This window comes from Anarrhichthys ocellatus, unplaced genomic scaffold, assembly GCF_004355925.1.
Source record: "Anarrhichthys ocellatus isolate YVR2014 unplaced genomic scaffold, GSC_Weel_1.0 scaffold7, whole genome shotgun sequence".
Lineage (NCBI taxonomy): Eukaryota > Metazoa > Chordata > Actinopteri > Perciformes > Anarhichadidae > Anarrhichthys > Anarrhichthys ocellatus.
The window spans coordinates 8,008,677-8,027,011 of record NW_022280037.1 but is presented as its reverse complement, the minus strand read 5'-3'; the positions used below and the strand labels follow the sequence as shown (position 1 = coordinate 8,027,011).

The following is an 18,335-nucleotide window of genomic DNA, read 5'->3' as shown; positions in this document are numbered from 1 at the left end:
ACAGATCTCTATTCGTAGAGCGATTCTGTGCGTGAGATGCGGAGCAGGAAGTTAAGCTGCTTTTCTGTAACCACTGAAGGTGAAGTGAGAGGGGAAAAGAGGGGGGGGGGGGGGCTTCACATAAATCAAATTGAAAGTAAAAACAGAAGTAAAGTCTCTTGAAAACATACTTTAAATGCACTGAAGGATTAGCCCTGTAAAAGACTCATTCACTTCATCTTGTACCATAAAATGGCAATGAATCTTCAGTCAATTATTCTCACACTAGAGTCGCAGTTGGATAGCAAATTCAAATGTTTATTTACAGCCTCTGCAATAGTCAGAGAAAAGTGGTCTAAATACAAAAAACAAGAGAAAGATGGCGGCTAATCTCCCTGAGCTTTACAAAAACAATGTGGGACAGGAGAAAGAGAGATGTTCTGTACACAGCCCTAATGCCACTCAAATGAGAATTTACAAAAACAAACAGACATCTCAATCAAGCTTGTACAACAGGATTTCATATCGTGTACACAAAAGGGAAATATTTTCTACAAAGACTGACAAGACGATTTAAAGCGTGAACAAAAGAACACCGACTTCTGAAATTGCAAACAAACAAATCAAACAGACATTGCTACCAGAGAACGAATACAATTTCTAATAAACAGCTTATGGCAAATGTCCCGACTAATTTTATTATGAAAGAGTATTTTTTTAATACTGTCAGATATAACCTTATTTGTGTCAAAATTATGGCCGTTTTCAAAAAGAAAAGGAAGACGAGGAAAGACTTAGTTCCCACTGTCTCTAAAAAGTAAACCAAACCCATAGTACACACGAGATCAGCGCACTAGAAGGCCTCAGGGGTCGGCTCATTGGGAACAAGTATTTACACATCCTTCGTTGGGTCTGTACATTGCTTCATCAACTGCTTTTTCAAAAAAATACAATTTGCAGTCCTTAACTCAGCTTTTCCCAATGGAACAGTAAACCTGCTTTTGTCAGATTAGGTTCTCAATGTTGGACTATTTTGCTTTGTCAACCAAGTAGTTTTGTCACACGGCTCACAGGAGGTCAATGTGATGAGGATCACATCACGTTGCCCTCACTGGACAACAAGCCTTTGTACAATGAATGCATGTACAAGCATAGCAGGACATGCTGGTTTATTTCTCTAGAATGATTCCAGGTTGCCTTTTAACTGAATGCCTGACATAAAAGTCAAATCATCTTTTAGACAACAGGGTTGGGATCCTGGTAACATTTTACACAAAACACCCACTTCTCAAAAACAGACAAATCACAAAACATTCACTTCTCAGAAACGGACATCTATAGACAGCAGTGGCGATCACAATAATAAACATAAATCCAGAAACCGAGCACAAGTATGGACAGTGTTACTGTAGGCGATAATCCCCAAGGGCACCACAGTAGTTCTGTATGAGAGTACAAAGTCTCTGGGGTCATGACGCCAGCCATTTTGGAGTAAAGTACAGAGCAGAGTGTTGGCCTCCTGCAGTTTAAGAGCTGTCCATGGAGCACTGAACTGCCACTGTCCAACAGGACATCCGGTCTAGGCCGAGACACACACGGTGGTAGGCATGGAAGGAAATGAGTGGAGGTTGCAGGTGTGTGTGCGTCTGTTCTTTTCAAGTGGGATTTGGCAGGTTTGCAGTCCAGGTGGATCAATTATTGTGTGAGAAAGTGTGTTGCCTGTGTGTATTGCTTTGATGTTAAGGGCAACAAGACGGCATCAAGGGACACTGAATGCGTGTCTGCCAGTGCTGAGGTGCAGTGTAACCAGTGTGGGAAGCGGAGAGTCCATCAGAGAGAAAGAGGAAACAAGGGAGTATGGGTGCTACATCACAGACTTTAGTGCTGAGAATTCTGTGCTGGCTGTCCGTTTTGGATGCTGCCATTTTTCTGCTCTTCTTCTTCCTCCTCCTCCTCACTGACCAGAAACTCCTCTGGAGGCCAGCGAAGCTCCCCGCTCTCGACTTCTCCCTCTGTCGGCTCAACCACGATGGATGGCAGACGATCTTTGAGCTTACAGCAACGGTCAAAGTCAGAGGGGTCTGGGAAGATCTGAGGAGGAAAGACAAGGGTGAAATATTGGATAGTAATCTTTCCTTGAGTAATACATTTGACGCATTACCATGCTGTTTCCAGCTAGGAGATTCAGCTGTCCGCTGTTGTGAGACAAGAAATGATTCGTGAGCATATTTCTGATCAGTGCCAAGTGTGCAGTAGGCTCCGGGACACCAGAACTGAGTCTTGTAGAAGTGTTGCAGGCACCACTACAAGGCTAAACAACTGAAGGAAGTGATGTGAAGACTAAACATCTGAGACATTGCTTAAAATCCCAGTGGCATACCTGCTCTTGCCCAGCCTACATTCCTCCAACAGCCAAGCTAGCTTTCCACATAGGTGCTCACTCAAAAACAGATTGCACAAGACATCAGTGGCTGTGTATGGGTGAATGAGGCATGTCTAGTGAGACTTAAAGTAAACGCTGCATCATGTTTAATCCAAATGCTCAGGAGGCCATCGTGCCAACCAGCTTGTCGCTGCTTACAAACTCATCCAGTACCACATCACCCACTACTCGGAAGATTATACAAGAGCATTATCAGGACATTTCAATTCAACAGTAAAAACACAAAATGGGTGAAAGGTTTACGGTTTAAATAAAAACATCCATCCCTTCAACAGGCAGCATTTAGTGCTGAAAATGTTATATTCCTGTAGAGATGGAGTTAGAGAAAGAACATGAAATCAGCTGCATTATCTGCATATCCAGACTAAAATCTCTGCTCAAACGCAGCGTGCAACATTCAAATGTTTGGATCTAAACTGAATGGCATGAGAGACATTCTGACAAGAGGGATTACATGCGTTCCCTGTCCTGGCAAGATTGGACATCAACCTCAGACTCCCTGTTCTCAGGAACCAGAGAAAATGCCCAGGGGAAAAAGTCGGCCACTCCTGGTCCAACAACAGCATTTTTTTTGCTGCTGTTTGGATAAAGTGGATGAATATTTTTAGACCTGCATATTTCACTTCCAAGACATTGGGAAGAAGGGGGGGGGGGCTATGTCGCTGTCTGGGCAGAGAGCCGAGTGGAAAGAAAGCATTAGACGAGGCAGGAGAGAGACTGAGACTAGAAGAGATAGAGGGGATCCAGCTGTGTCCAAGTCTCCATGAATTCCATCGGAGACAGATGACAAAGGAGGAAAATGATAAAAAGCTATAAATATGGCTTCTGGATGGGACAATTCGTCAGGTTATGAAAAGGATGCACGTGTATTTCTGCGACTTTTACATTCTCCGAAACAGCTGCATATAGAACCACGCCAAGTGGTGTGATTATATGCAAGTGCGTGTCTGTTCACGTCTAATGCCTGCGTGCATCTATTTCCTGGCTTGCATCACCAATCCTCATATGCGCGTCAGCACCAAGGGGAGTTGGGCAGTAAATGACTTTGCCTTTGGACCCCTGGCCACAGTCAGAACTTGTTTCACTTCCAGTGGCAGGAAGCGACAACGCATCAGCCAGGCGGCACAATATGAGCTATTTTAGGATCTTCTCGGCTGCGCGGTGGGTGCACACTATACGCCTGAATCATGACATTGCCTTTTGAGTTGATAATTCAATAAATCAGTAACCATTTGCTCTCCCTTCTCTACTATAGGTCAAAGTCATTCCAATACCTTTTATAGGTGCAGCTGGAATTGAATGGTCACGCAATTTGTGTCAAAGCCCCCGGGCGGCACACAGAATGGAGGAAGTGACTGGCGGCTACATCGCTGCTTCACACAGTGCTTCTCCAAGCAGAGGCTGGGACCTTGGGCATAAGGCCACGGTGAGGAAATACAGAGTGGGGATGGAAAGAGTGGAGATGGAAAGAGTGGAGAAGTGGCAGCCTTCTTTTCTCCCCTGCTCCCCCCCTCATCCGCTGCTCTCATCCTCTCAGACAGACTCACAGCTGGGGTGTGAACTGTGTTGAGGGGAAGCCAGCTTTTCCTCTGGGTCAGTGCATCCTCTCAGAGCCTACGTCTACCTACAGCATGGCAATAGGCTACTGTATTAGGTTTATGAATATAGGAATGCACAGCTTTCATATTAATAAATGACAATTTAAATAAATTGTCTTTAAAAAGGAAATGGCCTTTTAGCCCTGCAATTTGTAAAAGCCTCAGCGGGTGAAACTTCCTTAAGACTATTTTCTGCTGGTGTTGTAAGTTAGACCACCAGCAGTAACTCTGGCCCACCAGTTAAGATGCAGCTTTACTAACCATTAGGCCAACTTCCTGGTCAGAATCATAAATGGTCTTGATTTAATCAGCTTCATCATCTTCTCCAATAAAATGGTTTAAGTATTAACATAGGGCCCTTTAATTCTTCTTTCACCCTAGATACAAATGTGACAGTAGAATAAACAAGCGGCTGTGTGTTTAAGTAGTTTTGTTTCCAAGACGGCCCCGTTGAGCCGACAGTGTAACAAAGCCGCTGGCAACACCTTGTCAAGACCACCTGATGGCTGCTTCTCTCATCTCTCTGAATCTGAAGGGTTGATTGTTGTTTGGAAACTAATATACTGCAGCCTAACACAAACCCTGTTTTTTATGTTGTGACCAACCGTAACCTCCAACATACAGTATGAAAAATAAGGGCTGTACATTTGTTTTTGTAATGTTTTAAAATAGAAATGTACAGGTATAGTAAATTGGGATGGAAGTGATGTTTCATTGTCCTACGTACATGCATGTGTGTGTGTCCTACCTGGAAGGAGAGTCTGTCCTTGCTGGGGCTGAGCCTCATGTCCTCCATGGGGGTGCTGTTGATCATCACCTCAGTCATATCTCGGCCGGGTACAAACACTGGGCTGCAGGGTTGACAGAACAAAAAAAAAAAAAAAAAAAAAAAACAAAAAAGAAAAAAAAAAAAAAAAATAGGTTGTGCGATCAGATACAGCACAATGGTGATCATGGGAGAGCATGACATCCCAAGAGAAAATGTACAGTACGCACAACCTTTTAAAGTACAATTTAAATATACAAGGGGACCGATTCTTAATTGAAAAGAAAAACAGCAACCACCACATCCGTCAAGCTGTTCATATTCATACACAGTCAAAGCTTGAAAGTTGGGACTGTTTCTCGCTGCACGTTAAGACAGCTTTGTTTATACTCTGCACATCTTGACCACAACACACCACGGATCCACTTCTTGCTCTGTATGCTAGTGCACTGCAAAGCTGCACCGCTCATGATGTGGCTTGCATACGGTGGCCGTTTCTGAATACAGGAGGATGTTCTCTTGCACTAGCAACCAGAGAACAGTCATTAAGAGCGTGCTGGGGGCGTGCTGTGGTATTTGACTGGGGTGGAACATGATGCACTCCGTTCCATCAAAGCGAGGCCAAACTTTCCATTTTAGATTAAAGTAACAAGAGGTTGTTTATCCATGTTCAGAACATTCACTATCCAGCATTATCGCAGTAAAGCTTTAAAGAATGATGTGAAGCAGATCCCAGGACTGACATAGACTGTCTTGAGACATGATGCTGCGCGGCCTTCTCACGCTCTATTTAAAGACTGGTGCCTTGTGGTCAGTGGCCAAAGGCTTGTGGTTTGTGTGGTCACCAGCTATGTGAAACAAAGAAAACGCTAAACAAGAGGCTCACTCACACCATCTGGTTTAGTGGACTTGGGTTTTTTTGGGGGAAGAGATCGACCTACTTTTAACCTTTAAAAAAAAAAAAAATATATATATATATATATTTGAAGCCGGCAGAATGGTTTAGAATTTGTAGCGATTGAAACATGGTTTTAAAATAAGGTGATTATGTAAACATGTGTTCCACAGAATTAATTTCACAATTCACCAGTCTTAATCCATCAAAACATCTTGCTTCAAAGTCCGTTTAACATTCAAATGAAGTATTTTCAGTTTTTCTACGGTTAACAAACAGACATCCCTTTACAAATAAACTTCATCTGCAATTACATTATGTCAAACGCAGGGTTTGACATGGAAAACAATGTCAGCTGGGGCTGCTCTTGAACTAATTTCATCTTTAAGTGGGATGCAGAGAGGGTGAGGCAGGCATGCAAAAAAGCAGCGGAGGTGGGGACAGAGGGCTGAACAGTGACAGTGAAGACCTGAGCAAGGGAAGAGAGGGAGGGAAGGGAAAGAAAGATAAACACTCAGGCCTTGCCAGTCATATTTCTGGTCGGGGATCGTATAAACATCCTGCTCGCCTAAGAATAACAGAACATCGGCCTAATAAAACATAAAGGGGCACAATGAGGAGGAAGTGGGGGTGCACAAGTAACAAGTCAACCTGGGATGAAACAAACATACAAGGATTACAGTCACATCCCTCGCCGCTTCTAGTGTCAAGCAGAAGGGCTGAACAGCGAGTCCCTCACAGAGTGGAATACTTGATTCCTAGAGACTTCTTTTTAAGTGCTCTATAAGTAAGCAATCTGTACATGAGATCAGCAAGGACCATATGTAGTTAGAGTCTTCATCAAGAGCACACATCTGGAAGTCACATGTTCTGTCAAATGGCCTCCACTGATTGATTGTAACCTCTTTACTTCCTAACCCAGTCAAGATAGTGCATACCTGTTCCTGCCAGCTTCCTAATGCCACGGCACAGATGGACAGCAGGTACAAGACACAGTCAGTCATGTGGGGTGCTTCCACAACACATGTATGAAGGATTACAAGATTTTAGGATTGAAAATTGAAATATTCAGGTGTGAATATTTAGTAGTTTGCAGTCTTCGACATTGAAACGTTGATCAAACTAAATGAGCAATTTGGAAACCTCGTCTTTGACCGCGATTAATTAATTGCACATTTATCAATGATGAAAACTACCGTTTATTGCAGCCCGTGAGCATTTTGCAATTAAGTTGCAGGAAAAAATAATTTATGATCCTTTCCAGTACATTTTTTTTAAATTTTTTTTTTTTTTTTTTAATCACTCTACATGAGAAGACAACGTCTCCTCCTGCTTTGTAAAACATCGACCTACCCTTTATTATAAGTGACCATAACTCCCAGTAGCTCTCCTTTCATGCCACAGCCATTTAAGCAATAGTAGGCAGAAGTCACATTTTAACAGAGTTAGTTCTTACGGTCAGTAACTCCATCCGACACTGGCTCTACATCTTCATCTATAAAACAAATAAGGTCAAGATGCCCAACGACTGACAGTCATTAACTAAGCATGACACCGGTTCATCCACCTGTCTCAAGACTGAAAAAAAAAGGCCACGGCCATGCTAGCTCCAGTGTAGTGGTGCTGACAGGAGCCCAACTGGCCTTCGCAACAACCTCAAAGCACAAGAGGGGAATATGCATCTTGTGTTATCAACATTGTTTCCCCTCTGACACCCCACAGTTCTTACTACTACTATCATAAATCTCAGCCTGTGTGGCTACAGGGTAAAGCTGCTGAAAGCTCCAGCCGAGTCATTCAGCTCTGTAGGTATGTCGGTGGTGCGGGGACCGAGTAAGACCCCCCGAGTAGTGTGCTGGAATGAATGAGTTGTATCCAGATTCCTTTGAGTCGAGTCTGCCACTGAAAACACATGGATCAGTTACCACTCCACTGCCTTATCTTAATGATGGGATGGGCAAATCTAAACCTTATACGTCTAGCAGCATGCACCAAGGTTTCTACATACTCCCGTTAGGTGAGATACTGCTATTGTGAGAAAAATGTCTTCCCATTCACACAGAGCAAAAGCCACAGTGCAGACATTTAAAGGGTTTAGTGGAACCTGCGGCACACAGATCCAAATCAAACAACGCTTAAACATTTCTAGTTATCCCTTTGAAATAAAAAAAGGCCAGTTTTCATATTTCTCATAGAAGTAGCAATCACAGAACAGAGGAGCATAGATCTACTGTAAGTTAAGCACAGACGAGAGAGCGAAGTGTGGTTACAGTAAAGAGGTCGACTCTGAATTTCCTGGTAGAGACAGCCAGAAGCCTGCTGAGGTTTGAACAGTGTTCGCAAAACAAATGTTTCAAAGCTAATTGCACATCCTCTCCTCTCTACAGACAGGAAAACAGTCGACAGATAAGAGAACGGCTCCCAAGATGCACTCTGTATTCCTGTGTCAAGAAGTAAATCATCCAGTTAGGGTGCTGATTGCCAGATGGATATTTTGAAAAATGTCACCTATAAGTAATTGGAGAAGCAGACTGCAGCCGTGCTTCTCCAATTACACTGCACCTGCAGCATTAAACACCAAAGACGGAAAGCAGCATCTTAGTTCAGTCAAATGTTTTAGGATACAGCAAAGTAAGCCTGCATGCTGCGAGGTAAAAAATAAATAATTGAATAGCTGATACAGTGTGATCACGGTAACCTTTCTGAATTGGCACATGCAGCAACGTTAATCAAGCTGGAATACCATTTGCTCAAAAATAAAATAAATGTGAGACCTAGAGTTTTCTTTTCATTCCCACAAAATCAGTGTGTCATGACATTTCCAATCTTACGGGCAACACCAGAGAATCTCAAAAGGAAACAAGCGTGGGTGTAACAAAAAAGGTGTCCGCTTCTGAGGGAATTCACCAAGCAAACACATAAGCACATATACAGTACTTCATTGTCCTTACCCGTCAGGTGCAAACAAAAGTAGTGTTTGATTCCTGACTTAGTGGGCTAATTTCTGTCACGCACACTGCTGCTCACAAACAAAAGTGGGAAAAGATGCGAGTACTCACCAGTATATCTGCGGGGAAAATACAGACATGAATTCACACCTGCTGTCAATTCTGCTGATTAGGGGGATCTAATTACAGCAGCGGACTTCTCTCTAAGTTCTCCGACTTTTTTTTGTTCTCTCCAAGGCAGCACAAGCACGCTTACGTAAACCTAAAGTAACTGTGTTACGAGTCTGAGTACAAGGCGCAGCTCCGCAATTTGGTGCCTCTGCTCATCACCTCAGCTGTGTTGAGTATTTAAGCGAGAGGCGTGTGCTCGTTCAGCCGGAGACACACCTCCTCTCTGCACAGGCCAGAAATTCTCAATGGCAGCTCATTATCAGCGGGAGCCAATCAGAGCGCAGGTGACTCGAGCCCCAGTCACGATGACGACAGCAGCGACTGAACCCTCTGATTGGGAGTGGACAAGAAGGTACTGCGTGATGCTTTTAATTTGTAGTCTCCAAGGCAACAAAACGACAGTCTTACCTCCTCTTGAATGACCAAAAAAAACAAAAACACACTGATTCGCCTGTTAGTAATCCGTGACATTTATCCAAATGAGGAGAGAGAGGGAGATAGAGCTCCTCTGCCTCGGTTCATTCACAAATATATTCCAAGGGCAAGTCAATGTCTGCATGTTTCAGCAGCAATGCATGGTCCTCCTGCAGGGTTTTGCCTTTTAATATAGCATGCCATATAAAACAGAGCATGCAGAGTACACATGCAACCAGACTGTTTCATGAATTTCAAAATGATGTCCTCAAAGTATAAGCCTGCAGGACCACACTGCGTTTGTGATATTGTCAGGACCTTTGGGAAACAGTTGGCCTCGTTGACTTTCACACCTTATAAAATGCCCAGTTGTCTTTTTCCCTGCACGCAGCGTACTTTATGTACATTTGGCCCAGAGAAAGCAGGCGCACAGGCAGGCTCTACCGTTTTAAGGGGAGATGGTAAAACGCCAGTAGGCCTCTACTGCCACCTCGTGACCGAAGCCTTAGTTGTCTTATTCATAATAGTAAACAGAGAGTATCATTTTGGAAGAAGACATTTTATCAAACGCAAATATGATTCCTACGTGTCTGTCTTACAAAAACAGCAGCTACTAGCCCTAAGTCTATTTTTGTGGTTTGGGGCATCGGTAAGAAGCTCGTTTTGATACGTGAGATACCTCCTCATTATTTTTGTGGTGACATAAAGCACAACATCATAATGCAGCTCACAGCTTCCGAAAATCTGGCAGTTTGCAAATGCCCTTTAATAAAATCTCTTGGGTGGCAGATGGCACACAAGCCCGGCAGGGAGGCAGACAGTGAGGAAACAGGCATGTTGTGAACCCTATTAAAATGCTGCACAAAGAGTTTTCTTTTAACCCCTTCAAAATCAACCAAAATCAGTCATTAAAAAAAAACGTTTTTGTTAAAATATTGGTCAAACCCAAAGAAATGAAGATCCGACACTATCCACAATCATATGTCAGGCTAAATTCTGGCAATAACAATGATGCACGGGACATCTAGAATACTTCCATTTGCTGGAATGGTAAAGCCATAGAAAATAAAACCCGTGGTGTTCAGGGTCTGAATGCTTCACCCAGAGCAAACTGATCTACTGTAGCTTCAATGAAGATCTGTAACAAGCTGATACTGAAAAACATAGATAGACAGTGTGGGGGAAAAGGGAAAATGAGAGGATATGCATGTTTGTTTTTTTGCAATTTATTGACCAGGTATGCTAAATCATAAGTGCATTGCCTGCTTTAAACTATGTTTAATATTCTAAAACACACTTTTTGCAATTAAATACAAACAGTTGTCTACATTAGACACATGATTTAAAACCAATCCAAATCCTGTGTGTGTTGTTTGCTAAACCCTGCCATTCAAACACCACAGAGCTTCAACACAACCAAAAGGATTCAGGTTTGTTCTATGGAGTGCACAACAATGGTTGTCATTGTATTTGCAGCATGATACTGACAAAGACTGTAGACAATAGTGTTTTAGTATGTCAGTGTGTGTGTAGTTGGCATGTGGAAAGAGTTATTTATTTAGTGTGTGCGTGCAGAGTTGTGATGTGGAAATATCATTTTAGTAGAATTTATATAGTTTTGAATGATGTGTTTGCTTCAGTGGAAGCATGCAACTGTGAAAACGGTATTGGACATCGAAATGTGATAGTGATTACTCACCACAGAAAGATGATTGATGACACTTTAAACAAGAGTTAAACCAAAAGGGTTGTAAAAAAGAATTAGGATTCAGACACAAGAAAACTGAATTTACAAAAGTATAAACTAAAAAGCTGCCAATTAGAAACAAAGTATCATTAGTGGAAGATTTACATTAAGTCAACATGGAAAGTACAACATAAAGTCCAAGTCAAATACATAACAGTTAGCAATGTAATGCATCAGTGACTTAATGCTACAATATTAGCAACAGGGTGACGAAATAGCTGAAATAGTAAAAAAGCACCTACAGATAAAACTCCAAAAGTTTTAGCAACCAAATATATAACCAAAGTAAAAGTTGTCATTATGCAGAATGGCCCATTTCAGAATTATGTATATTACATATTTGTACTATGATTAGTGATGCATTTATGTGTTAATCACTTTAATGTTAAAGCAGGGTTAGTTTATATTACTTTATATACTGGTGGGTAGCTTAATCTATGATAATGCATTTATTCATTTAGTCATTTATTAGTTGATTTATGTTTTATAACAATGAGCTGAAACTGCAAAGAAACTATCTAAGGCTGTTAAATATATTGTGGAGTAAAAAGTACAATATTTGCCTCTGAAATGTAAGTGGATAGAAGTATAAAGTTGCATAAAATAATGATGCTCAAGTAGAACTTCAAATCTGAACTTAAGTACTTTAGTATATGGAAGTTGGCGGTTATTACTAAATGACTTGTTGGTTTACTTGTTGGTGGTGTTCAGAGGTCAGAACCATAAATAAACCGGAGACAAAACGATCAGTGTTTGGCAATAATGTCAATGCAGCATTGTGATTTTTGGTTGGTGCGCTGATGATATATATGCATATTTTATGTCTCACTGCAGCTTGTTAGCAACAGCATTGGATGTGACTCAGTCAATGACAACATCATGTTATGAACAGCTGCTCTGGTAAAATCTGTCCACTCAGCATAAACGTCTGCTACAACACACGGTACGGCCTATGGAAAGTCATAAAACACCCATAAACCTATTTATTTTACTGTAACCTTGCAATATCTCATCTGGATCCCTTGTGTTGTGTGCAGCTGTCTCCAGGTTAGGCACCCTCTAACAAGAAATGGACACATAGCAAGACAACATTTATTTTGAAAGAATACTTGACACAAAGTGACCACAGGAGGTCAGTAGTGTCTGTGGAATGGCCAGTAGGTACTGTAAGAGGCACGAGTTGCTATTATTAAGGTTAGATTGACATTTACTAATCTAATTTACGAATTCAGATAGTTGGAACATGTAAAAAAGTTTCAATTACTTTTTTTAATTTTTGAAATGCTATTTGGTTACTGTGACATTCTTAATGTTTAGATTTTTTTTGATATTTTGTTAATACATACATACTCAAAATCAAAGACAAGGTATCTGGTATTATTATTATTTTTATTATTATTATCACCATTCTTCTTCTTCTTCTTCTTCTTCTTCTTCTTCTTCTTCTTCTTCTTCTTCTTCTTCTTCTTCTTCTTCTATTCTTCTTATTATGCCATATAGGAATTAAGTAATTTAGAGGATTCAGTTATCATATTAAAGCAACAAGGCAAGTTTAGGGCCTGTTTCTTGTAATGCATCAATCTTTTTGTTTTGTCAAAACACTTTATGTGGTTTGGTATGTGATTAGGCCATAAAAATGATGCTGAATATGATATTTATCCACTTTTGTTTGGCCTCTTTAAATGCTTTCAGTTAGACTTCATTCTCACCAACATAAGAAGTTCATCAGCTGTACGGGATGGATGAGGATATTTCCAGTCAATACTGAATCCTGAACCTGAGGTGGAAAATCAGATGGATTATTAAAAGTTTACACAATTACACAAGTCCCTAAAAAACACCACTTGCCACATCGTTACAAACAGTATAATTTAGCTTTTGCTTCTTTCAATGGTCCAACAGTGTAGGATGAAGAAAATAAACTGTTCTTGAACCTGTTGTGAGTGAAATCTGATTATCTGAGGCAGTCAGTTCCTTCCTCAAGAGCTGTATATCTGGAGAATGGCGACCCCCTCTGTTCATTTTGAGGATGTGGAGGCCAGGCCAGCTGTTTTTGTTGCTGCTGCACAAAAACAGCTGCACATCTGGGCAGGCAGAGATGCCTCGGGGGAGCAGAGGGGAGGCTTAGGACCGACTGCACAACGTGTAAATGAACGAGGCCCTGAAGAGGACGGCAGTCGACAAGCACCCGTCGTCCTCTTGGCTGCTTTTTTGAAGTAGGATTAAGTTTCTTTTTGGACTCTGAAAGTTCCAAGATGTGTTTTCTCGTTCTTCTTCTTCTTCTTCTTCTTCTTCTTCTTCTTCTTCTTCTTCTTCTTCTTCTTCTTCTTCTTCTTCATCATTGTTCACTGCTTTTGCTGATTGTATCCATTGTTCATTTGAGCTAAATATATGTGAATTTAAACTTTCCACCTCACCGTGGCTTTACAGCTATATATCAGAGAAGCATCATGCATACTAAACTTTCACTGCTAATCATTCTTTTTATCACACGCAGGAAATATGTTTTTATAAGAATCTCTCCTCCCACATCCCACATCAGTTTAAGTGTTTCCATGTTCTCAGTGTTTTTTTTCTGTTGTATGTGTTTATGTCCATTAGTGTAAGCATGTGCAGACCTACATGTTTATCCCGTGTGGGGACATTGGCGAGTATAGTTTTTCTCATGGATACATCTGTGTGTTTGTGCATGCGTGTTGCTAAGGGACATCTGATCTCAGGGCTCGCCGCACGCCACGCTTGCTTGCAGGTGGTCTGTCCACACTTGGGGGCCGAGCAGATTTAATATTTCATAGGAGCACAGCACACCCCTGGACGCCATCATTGAGTCCACATGGCTGGCCGGAAAGCTGCTCTGTGAACACTCGGCTGAAATATGCAGGCCTGCCAGCCCCCTCTCCACCATGCTGCTCGCTCACTTGCTAGGCCTCACAATTAAAAGCTAACCACGGCTACAGATGTTGGCAGCTGTCTTTAACCCATGAGATGCCAGTCTGGAGTTCAAGTCTGCCACTAAAGTGCTAATAGCCGCTGATAAAGGTTGGGTAGTTACTTTAATGAAAGATGATGCAGAGAAGGCAGAAACAAAAGCAAGAAAAAGACAAAAAGAAAGAGAAGAAATCAGCAAGAGCTGCTCAAAACATTTCTTTCTGAGATGTTCCAGGCCAATGCTAGCGAAACCTTCAGCTCCTCCACTTTTTAATGCCCCCTCCATCTTTATACGCCATATAAACAGGAAACCAAAAGTGTTTATGACCACCTTGCAAAATCCAATGTTAGGAATTCAAGTTTAGGTCAAAATTTCATCCACCATTCATCAGATTCCAGCTGAGACAAACCTTGTTCTGTGTCTGCCGTCATGTACGGAGTTGGACTTCAGCCAAAGAGAACAGAGGGAACTTCACCAGCACTATTATTCAACAAGGTCAAACCCGATTTAGATTTGAAACCAAAGCCAAAACAGGGCATCTTGAAGCTGTTAGGAAACTATTCCAGATCTTAAACAGACCAGGGGGACTGTGTACATCTCCTTAATTGCACATGTCAATTTATGTACAAGCGCTTGGTTTAGTCAAGCTCCATTACTCCCCCCTTTCTTACTCTCAAGCCGCTTCATTGTCACCGTGTCCTCCTATTCTCTTTCTGCCTCACACACAATACACACTCAACTTCCAGGACATGGAAATTCACAGACTACAAGTGCGTGTACTCTTGAATGAAACGCACTCTGGTTCACACTCACAGTGAATGTTGAGGCAAACCAACAACGAGTCACTGAGACAAACTATGTCAGTTCACAGCTTGACAGCTTGTTAATGTTGTGTGACTTCTCCCGGAACAAAGGGCGCATTGGAGAAACTCAAGACTGCAAGCAATTAATCCGATCCCGGCAATAACTCTCTAAAATATTTACTGTATTCCGCTATCAGCGGCAAGGGAGACAAATGAAGAGCTCGACAAAGACCTCACACAACCATGGGAGTGTGGTGGTTCCAGAGACTGTGAGAGCAGAGCAGGTGAAAAGAGCCCTTTCTCACTTCCCGACCGTCAGGGCCTATATAACATTTTAACACACTGACCATTACCCTTCAGGGACCTAACTACAATAATGCTGTCATCACCTGGTTTGAGAGTTGAGGCTCGATTGTGTGACACAGCCGTCCAGCGTCCATGGGAGACTGACCAGAGCAAACACAGCACAGTGAGCATGCAAACTTCTCTCCGTGAAGTTTTCTCACATATATGACATCTTAGTAATGTTTATTCATTCGTACTAAATGCTGTTGACATACATTTGAACTCTTTTGAACCCAGTGCACATATTACATGCAGGACAGAAGCTCTCTTTTCATTCAAAATAAATTATTTTGGCCAATTGGACACACAACGCGTCCTTCAAGACACTAAAGCTGCATAAGAAGATGTCTGTTTGCTGCTGGGCAGGTAAAATAGCGGGTTTATCAGACATTTTTTTGCTAAAAACAAGAGAGGGTCGAGAAAACAAGGTCGATAAGAGGGGGATGAGCTTGTGGACCAGAAAACAAAAAACAAAGAAACAAAAGATGCCAAGAAGCTCTGTGGTGTAGGAGACTGCAGAGCAGGAAGATATCGGTAGGTTTGTCACCACGAGTGACACCTTTAACATTGCACACATCAGGTCATTTTATTGTTAATACAAACAATTTGATGAAATTCTCACTGGCGGATATCTCAAAATCTGGGCAAATGAAAGTAATATTATCTGCATGGTAAGACACAAATAGGAGTAACCGAGACAGGTCATTTCTTTGCTTGCCCCTCACTGGCTAAGGTCAGTGCGCAGGAGAGAGACGAGAGTTTTAACTCTTCTGTAGATGTACATGTGATGTTAATGTTCTGCTTGACCTTTACCCCCTGAAATTACTGACTACATTACAAATACCCCACTCTGCACTGACAGAGGAGAAAGAACCTCTCAGTCTATTTTGGATATGAGTAAAGCTATGTTTGGAAAGTAATCGTCAGGCAAACACTTATAAAGCTAGTTGGAACTAATAAAACCGATCTAATATAATCAATAGCTATATGCGTATTGTTCCCGCATGTCGAAATACACATTGTGTAAGTGACTGATTTAGATTGTTTTAATCATTTGGGGTTCTCTTAAGCCAGCAGCAGGTTATAATGTTCTGATATTTTCGTGATGCAACTTTAATGTGAAAACACGGCACTAACTGAGCTGTGATTAACCCTAGTTTATGTGGAAAGAGATGTTAAAGGCCTCGGTTTGAGCCATAATGACTTTAAACACTAGAGGGTAGCCTATTCAAGCAGGATTAGCTGTTTTCCACTTCACAGAGATAAAAGTACCCTGCCCAACCAAATATTTCAATCGTGGGGAGATAGGGCCATTAAAATACCTTTCAAAGGTCAAAGAAAACCAAACTTCAAGGTTTGTTGTCTCACCAGTTCTTAGTTACACTGAGAGGAGGTCGGGGTGGGCCTCGCGAAGAGGGGGGTCCTACCATTCTGCAGGTTCACAGGAAGGATGGCCAATCATGTTTGCTCATGCCATGGGACCCGATGTTTTCAGAAGAACAGCAGGAGCAGCGGAGGGCGGGGGGGTAAATGTAAAGGAGGTGGAGTGAGTAGAAAAAGCTCTGAAGGAGTCTGGTGGCCACATGTCACCGTTGCTGCTCAGCGCTCAATGTTGTGGGCTTTCGTGTTTAACATCAATGCAGAGGCTGAAAATAAACCCTGTCCAAACACAGGGGTTTGGTGGTGGACTGGGGGAGGACAGGCCCCCGGCAAGACTTCCACCAACAACTTCCTCCGTATCCATCCAGCTTTGGCCCTGTGTGACTCTGAGCGTGGATTTCACTTATATATAAAACAAATATAAATGAATTCAGCCTGGTATAAAATATCGCCGCTTGGGCAGCGGCCATCGGCATCTCGATACAGACTCACAGGGCACCCTTTAGCGTCTGTATGAGACGCACCAGGCTTTCAACTAACTCCAATGAAAACCCATTTGCGTCATTATTAGACACTCAGAGCGAGAAGCCCACTAAGGGCAAGAAGGAAGCATAGTGGATTCAAACAAACACTTCTACTCTGAGGATCGACGTTCACGTCCTGTTTGAAACCAAAGGTTATGTGATTTTTACTGACGACATTGTGACGTCACTTGACGTTATGTCACTTGACGTTATGTCACTTGACGTTATGTCACTTGACGTTATGTCGTTACGTCCATAGCTTATGTTATGTAACAAGGGTACTTACTTTAAGGCTAACCATGATGTTTTTTCTTAACCATCAAGTTTTGTTGCCTAAAGCTAACTGCCATGTTTCACAACTGTAACCACATGTGACAACGTTAATGTTAACCGCACTTGCAAAAGACGGCTCCCGGCGTCAAAATATAGATATTTATGAGATCAGATGTTTGACTGTCCCTCAGTTCATTTAAATGACAACCTGAGTCACATGGCTGGAAGTCTTTCCAGACAGCCTTCATATAAGAGCAGCCTGTTAAATATCAAAAGTGGTGTATCTTCTTCTTTATTTTTTTAAATTTAATTTACAATAAATCTCACATGGTAAGAATGAATCTGGTATGAGAAAAGGTTAAAAGACACTCCCTTGCTCTCTCAAAATCTCCAGACTACCTTCCCTTCGGCAAAAAGAAAAAAATACACAACCCTCCATTTTCTCCTGAACCCTCTCCTCCTCAATCACTTTTCTACAGTCCCTAAAGCTAAGTGAAATGTTATATTCCTTTTCTTGTTTTGGTTCTGTTTCAAATATAAAAGATTGCCTTCAAAGTGGTTTGAAATGTTGTTATTGATTATCTGAATCATGTTTTGTTTGCAAAATTCAACCGCAACAGTATACGAGCCTTGTGTTGCCATATTAGGAGCAGACATGTCTATATAAGTGTCAGAGACACACAGAGGTATATGTCACATTACCACACAGTAAAACAGCTTAAAGAGGACCTTAATTGCTTGGTTGCTGTCCTTTGAAAAGCTCTGTTTTCGTTGGAAGAAAACTTTCCAAAGGCAGACGAGCCGAGGTTGAAGCAGAAGCCACATCAAACGAGGAGTGTGCATGAATCTGTCAGCAATGAAGGGCTATTACTACAGTAGCAGCACCCTGCCCTAGGTAATATGCTGTCAGCTTCCTCATTAAAGGACTGACCGGAGCAGAAGAGAGCCTCAGGTCACATTTTCAGGTTGACTCACTGCAATTCTGTTATCTTACAAAAAAATCTAGTGTGTATAAAGACAAAAAAAAAGCAGAATGTGTATATGTCAAGCAGAATGTGTATATGTGTGTTGGTGAGAGAGAGAGAGAGAGAGAGAGAGAGAGAGAGAGAGAGAGAGAGAG

General features: G+C 41.8%; 1 protein-coding gene across 1 annotated transcript; it reads right to left on the bottom strand.

Moving 5' to 3' along the window:
• Window positions 1-276: 276 nt before the first annotated feature.
• Window positions 277-8,959, bottom strand: lbh (LBH regulator of WNT signaling pathway). Its single transcript, XM_031848090.1, has 3 exons — window positions 8,741-8,959; window positions 4,769-4,871; window positions 277-2,070 (listed from the first exon to the last, which is right to left on the bottom strand). Exons 1-3 carry the CDS (start codon window positions 8,767-8,769, stop codon window positions 1,858-1,860), a joined length of 345 nt encoding a protein of 114 aa, XP_031703950.1. The 5' UTR covers window positions 8,770-8,959; the 3' UTR covers window positions 277-1,857.
• Between the last annotated feature and the right edge of the window lie 9,376 nt (window positions 8,960-18,335).

Coding starts and splice junctions, on each gene's coding strand:
- lbh (XM_031848090.1), bottom strand. CDS start 8,769: ATGTCTGTATTTTCCCCGCAGATATACTG. Junction 4,872..8,740: donor TTTTCCCCGCAGATATACTG/GTGAGTACTCGC, acceptor TCAACCCTGCAG/CCCAGTGTTTGTACCCGGCC. Junction 2,071..4,768: donor AGGACAGACTCTCCTTCCAG/GTAGGACACACA, acceptor TTTCCTCCTCAG/ATCTTCCCAGACCCCTCTGA.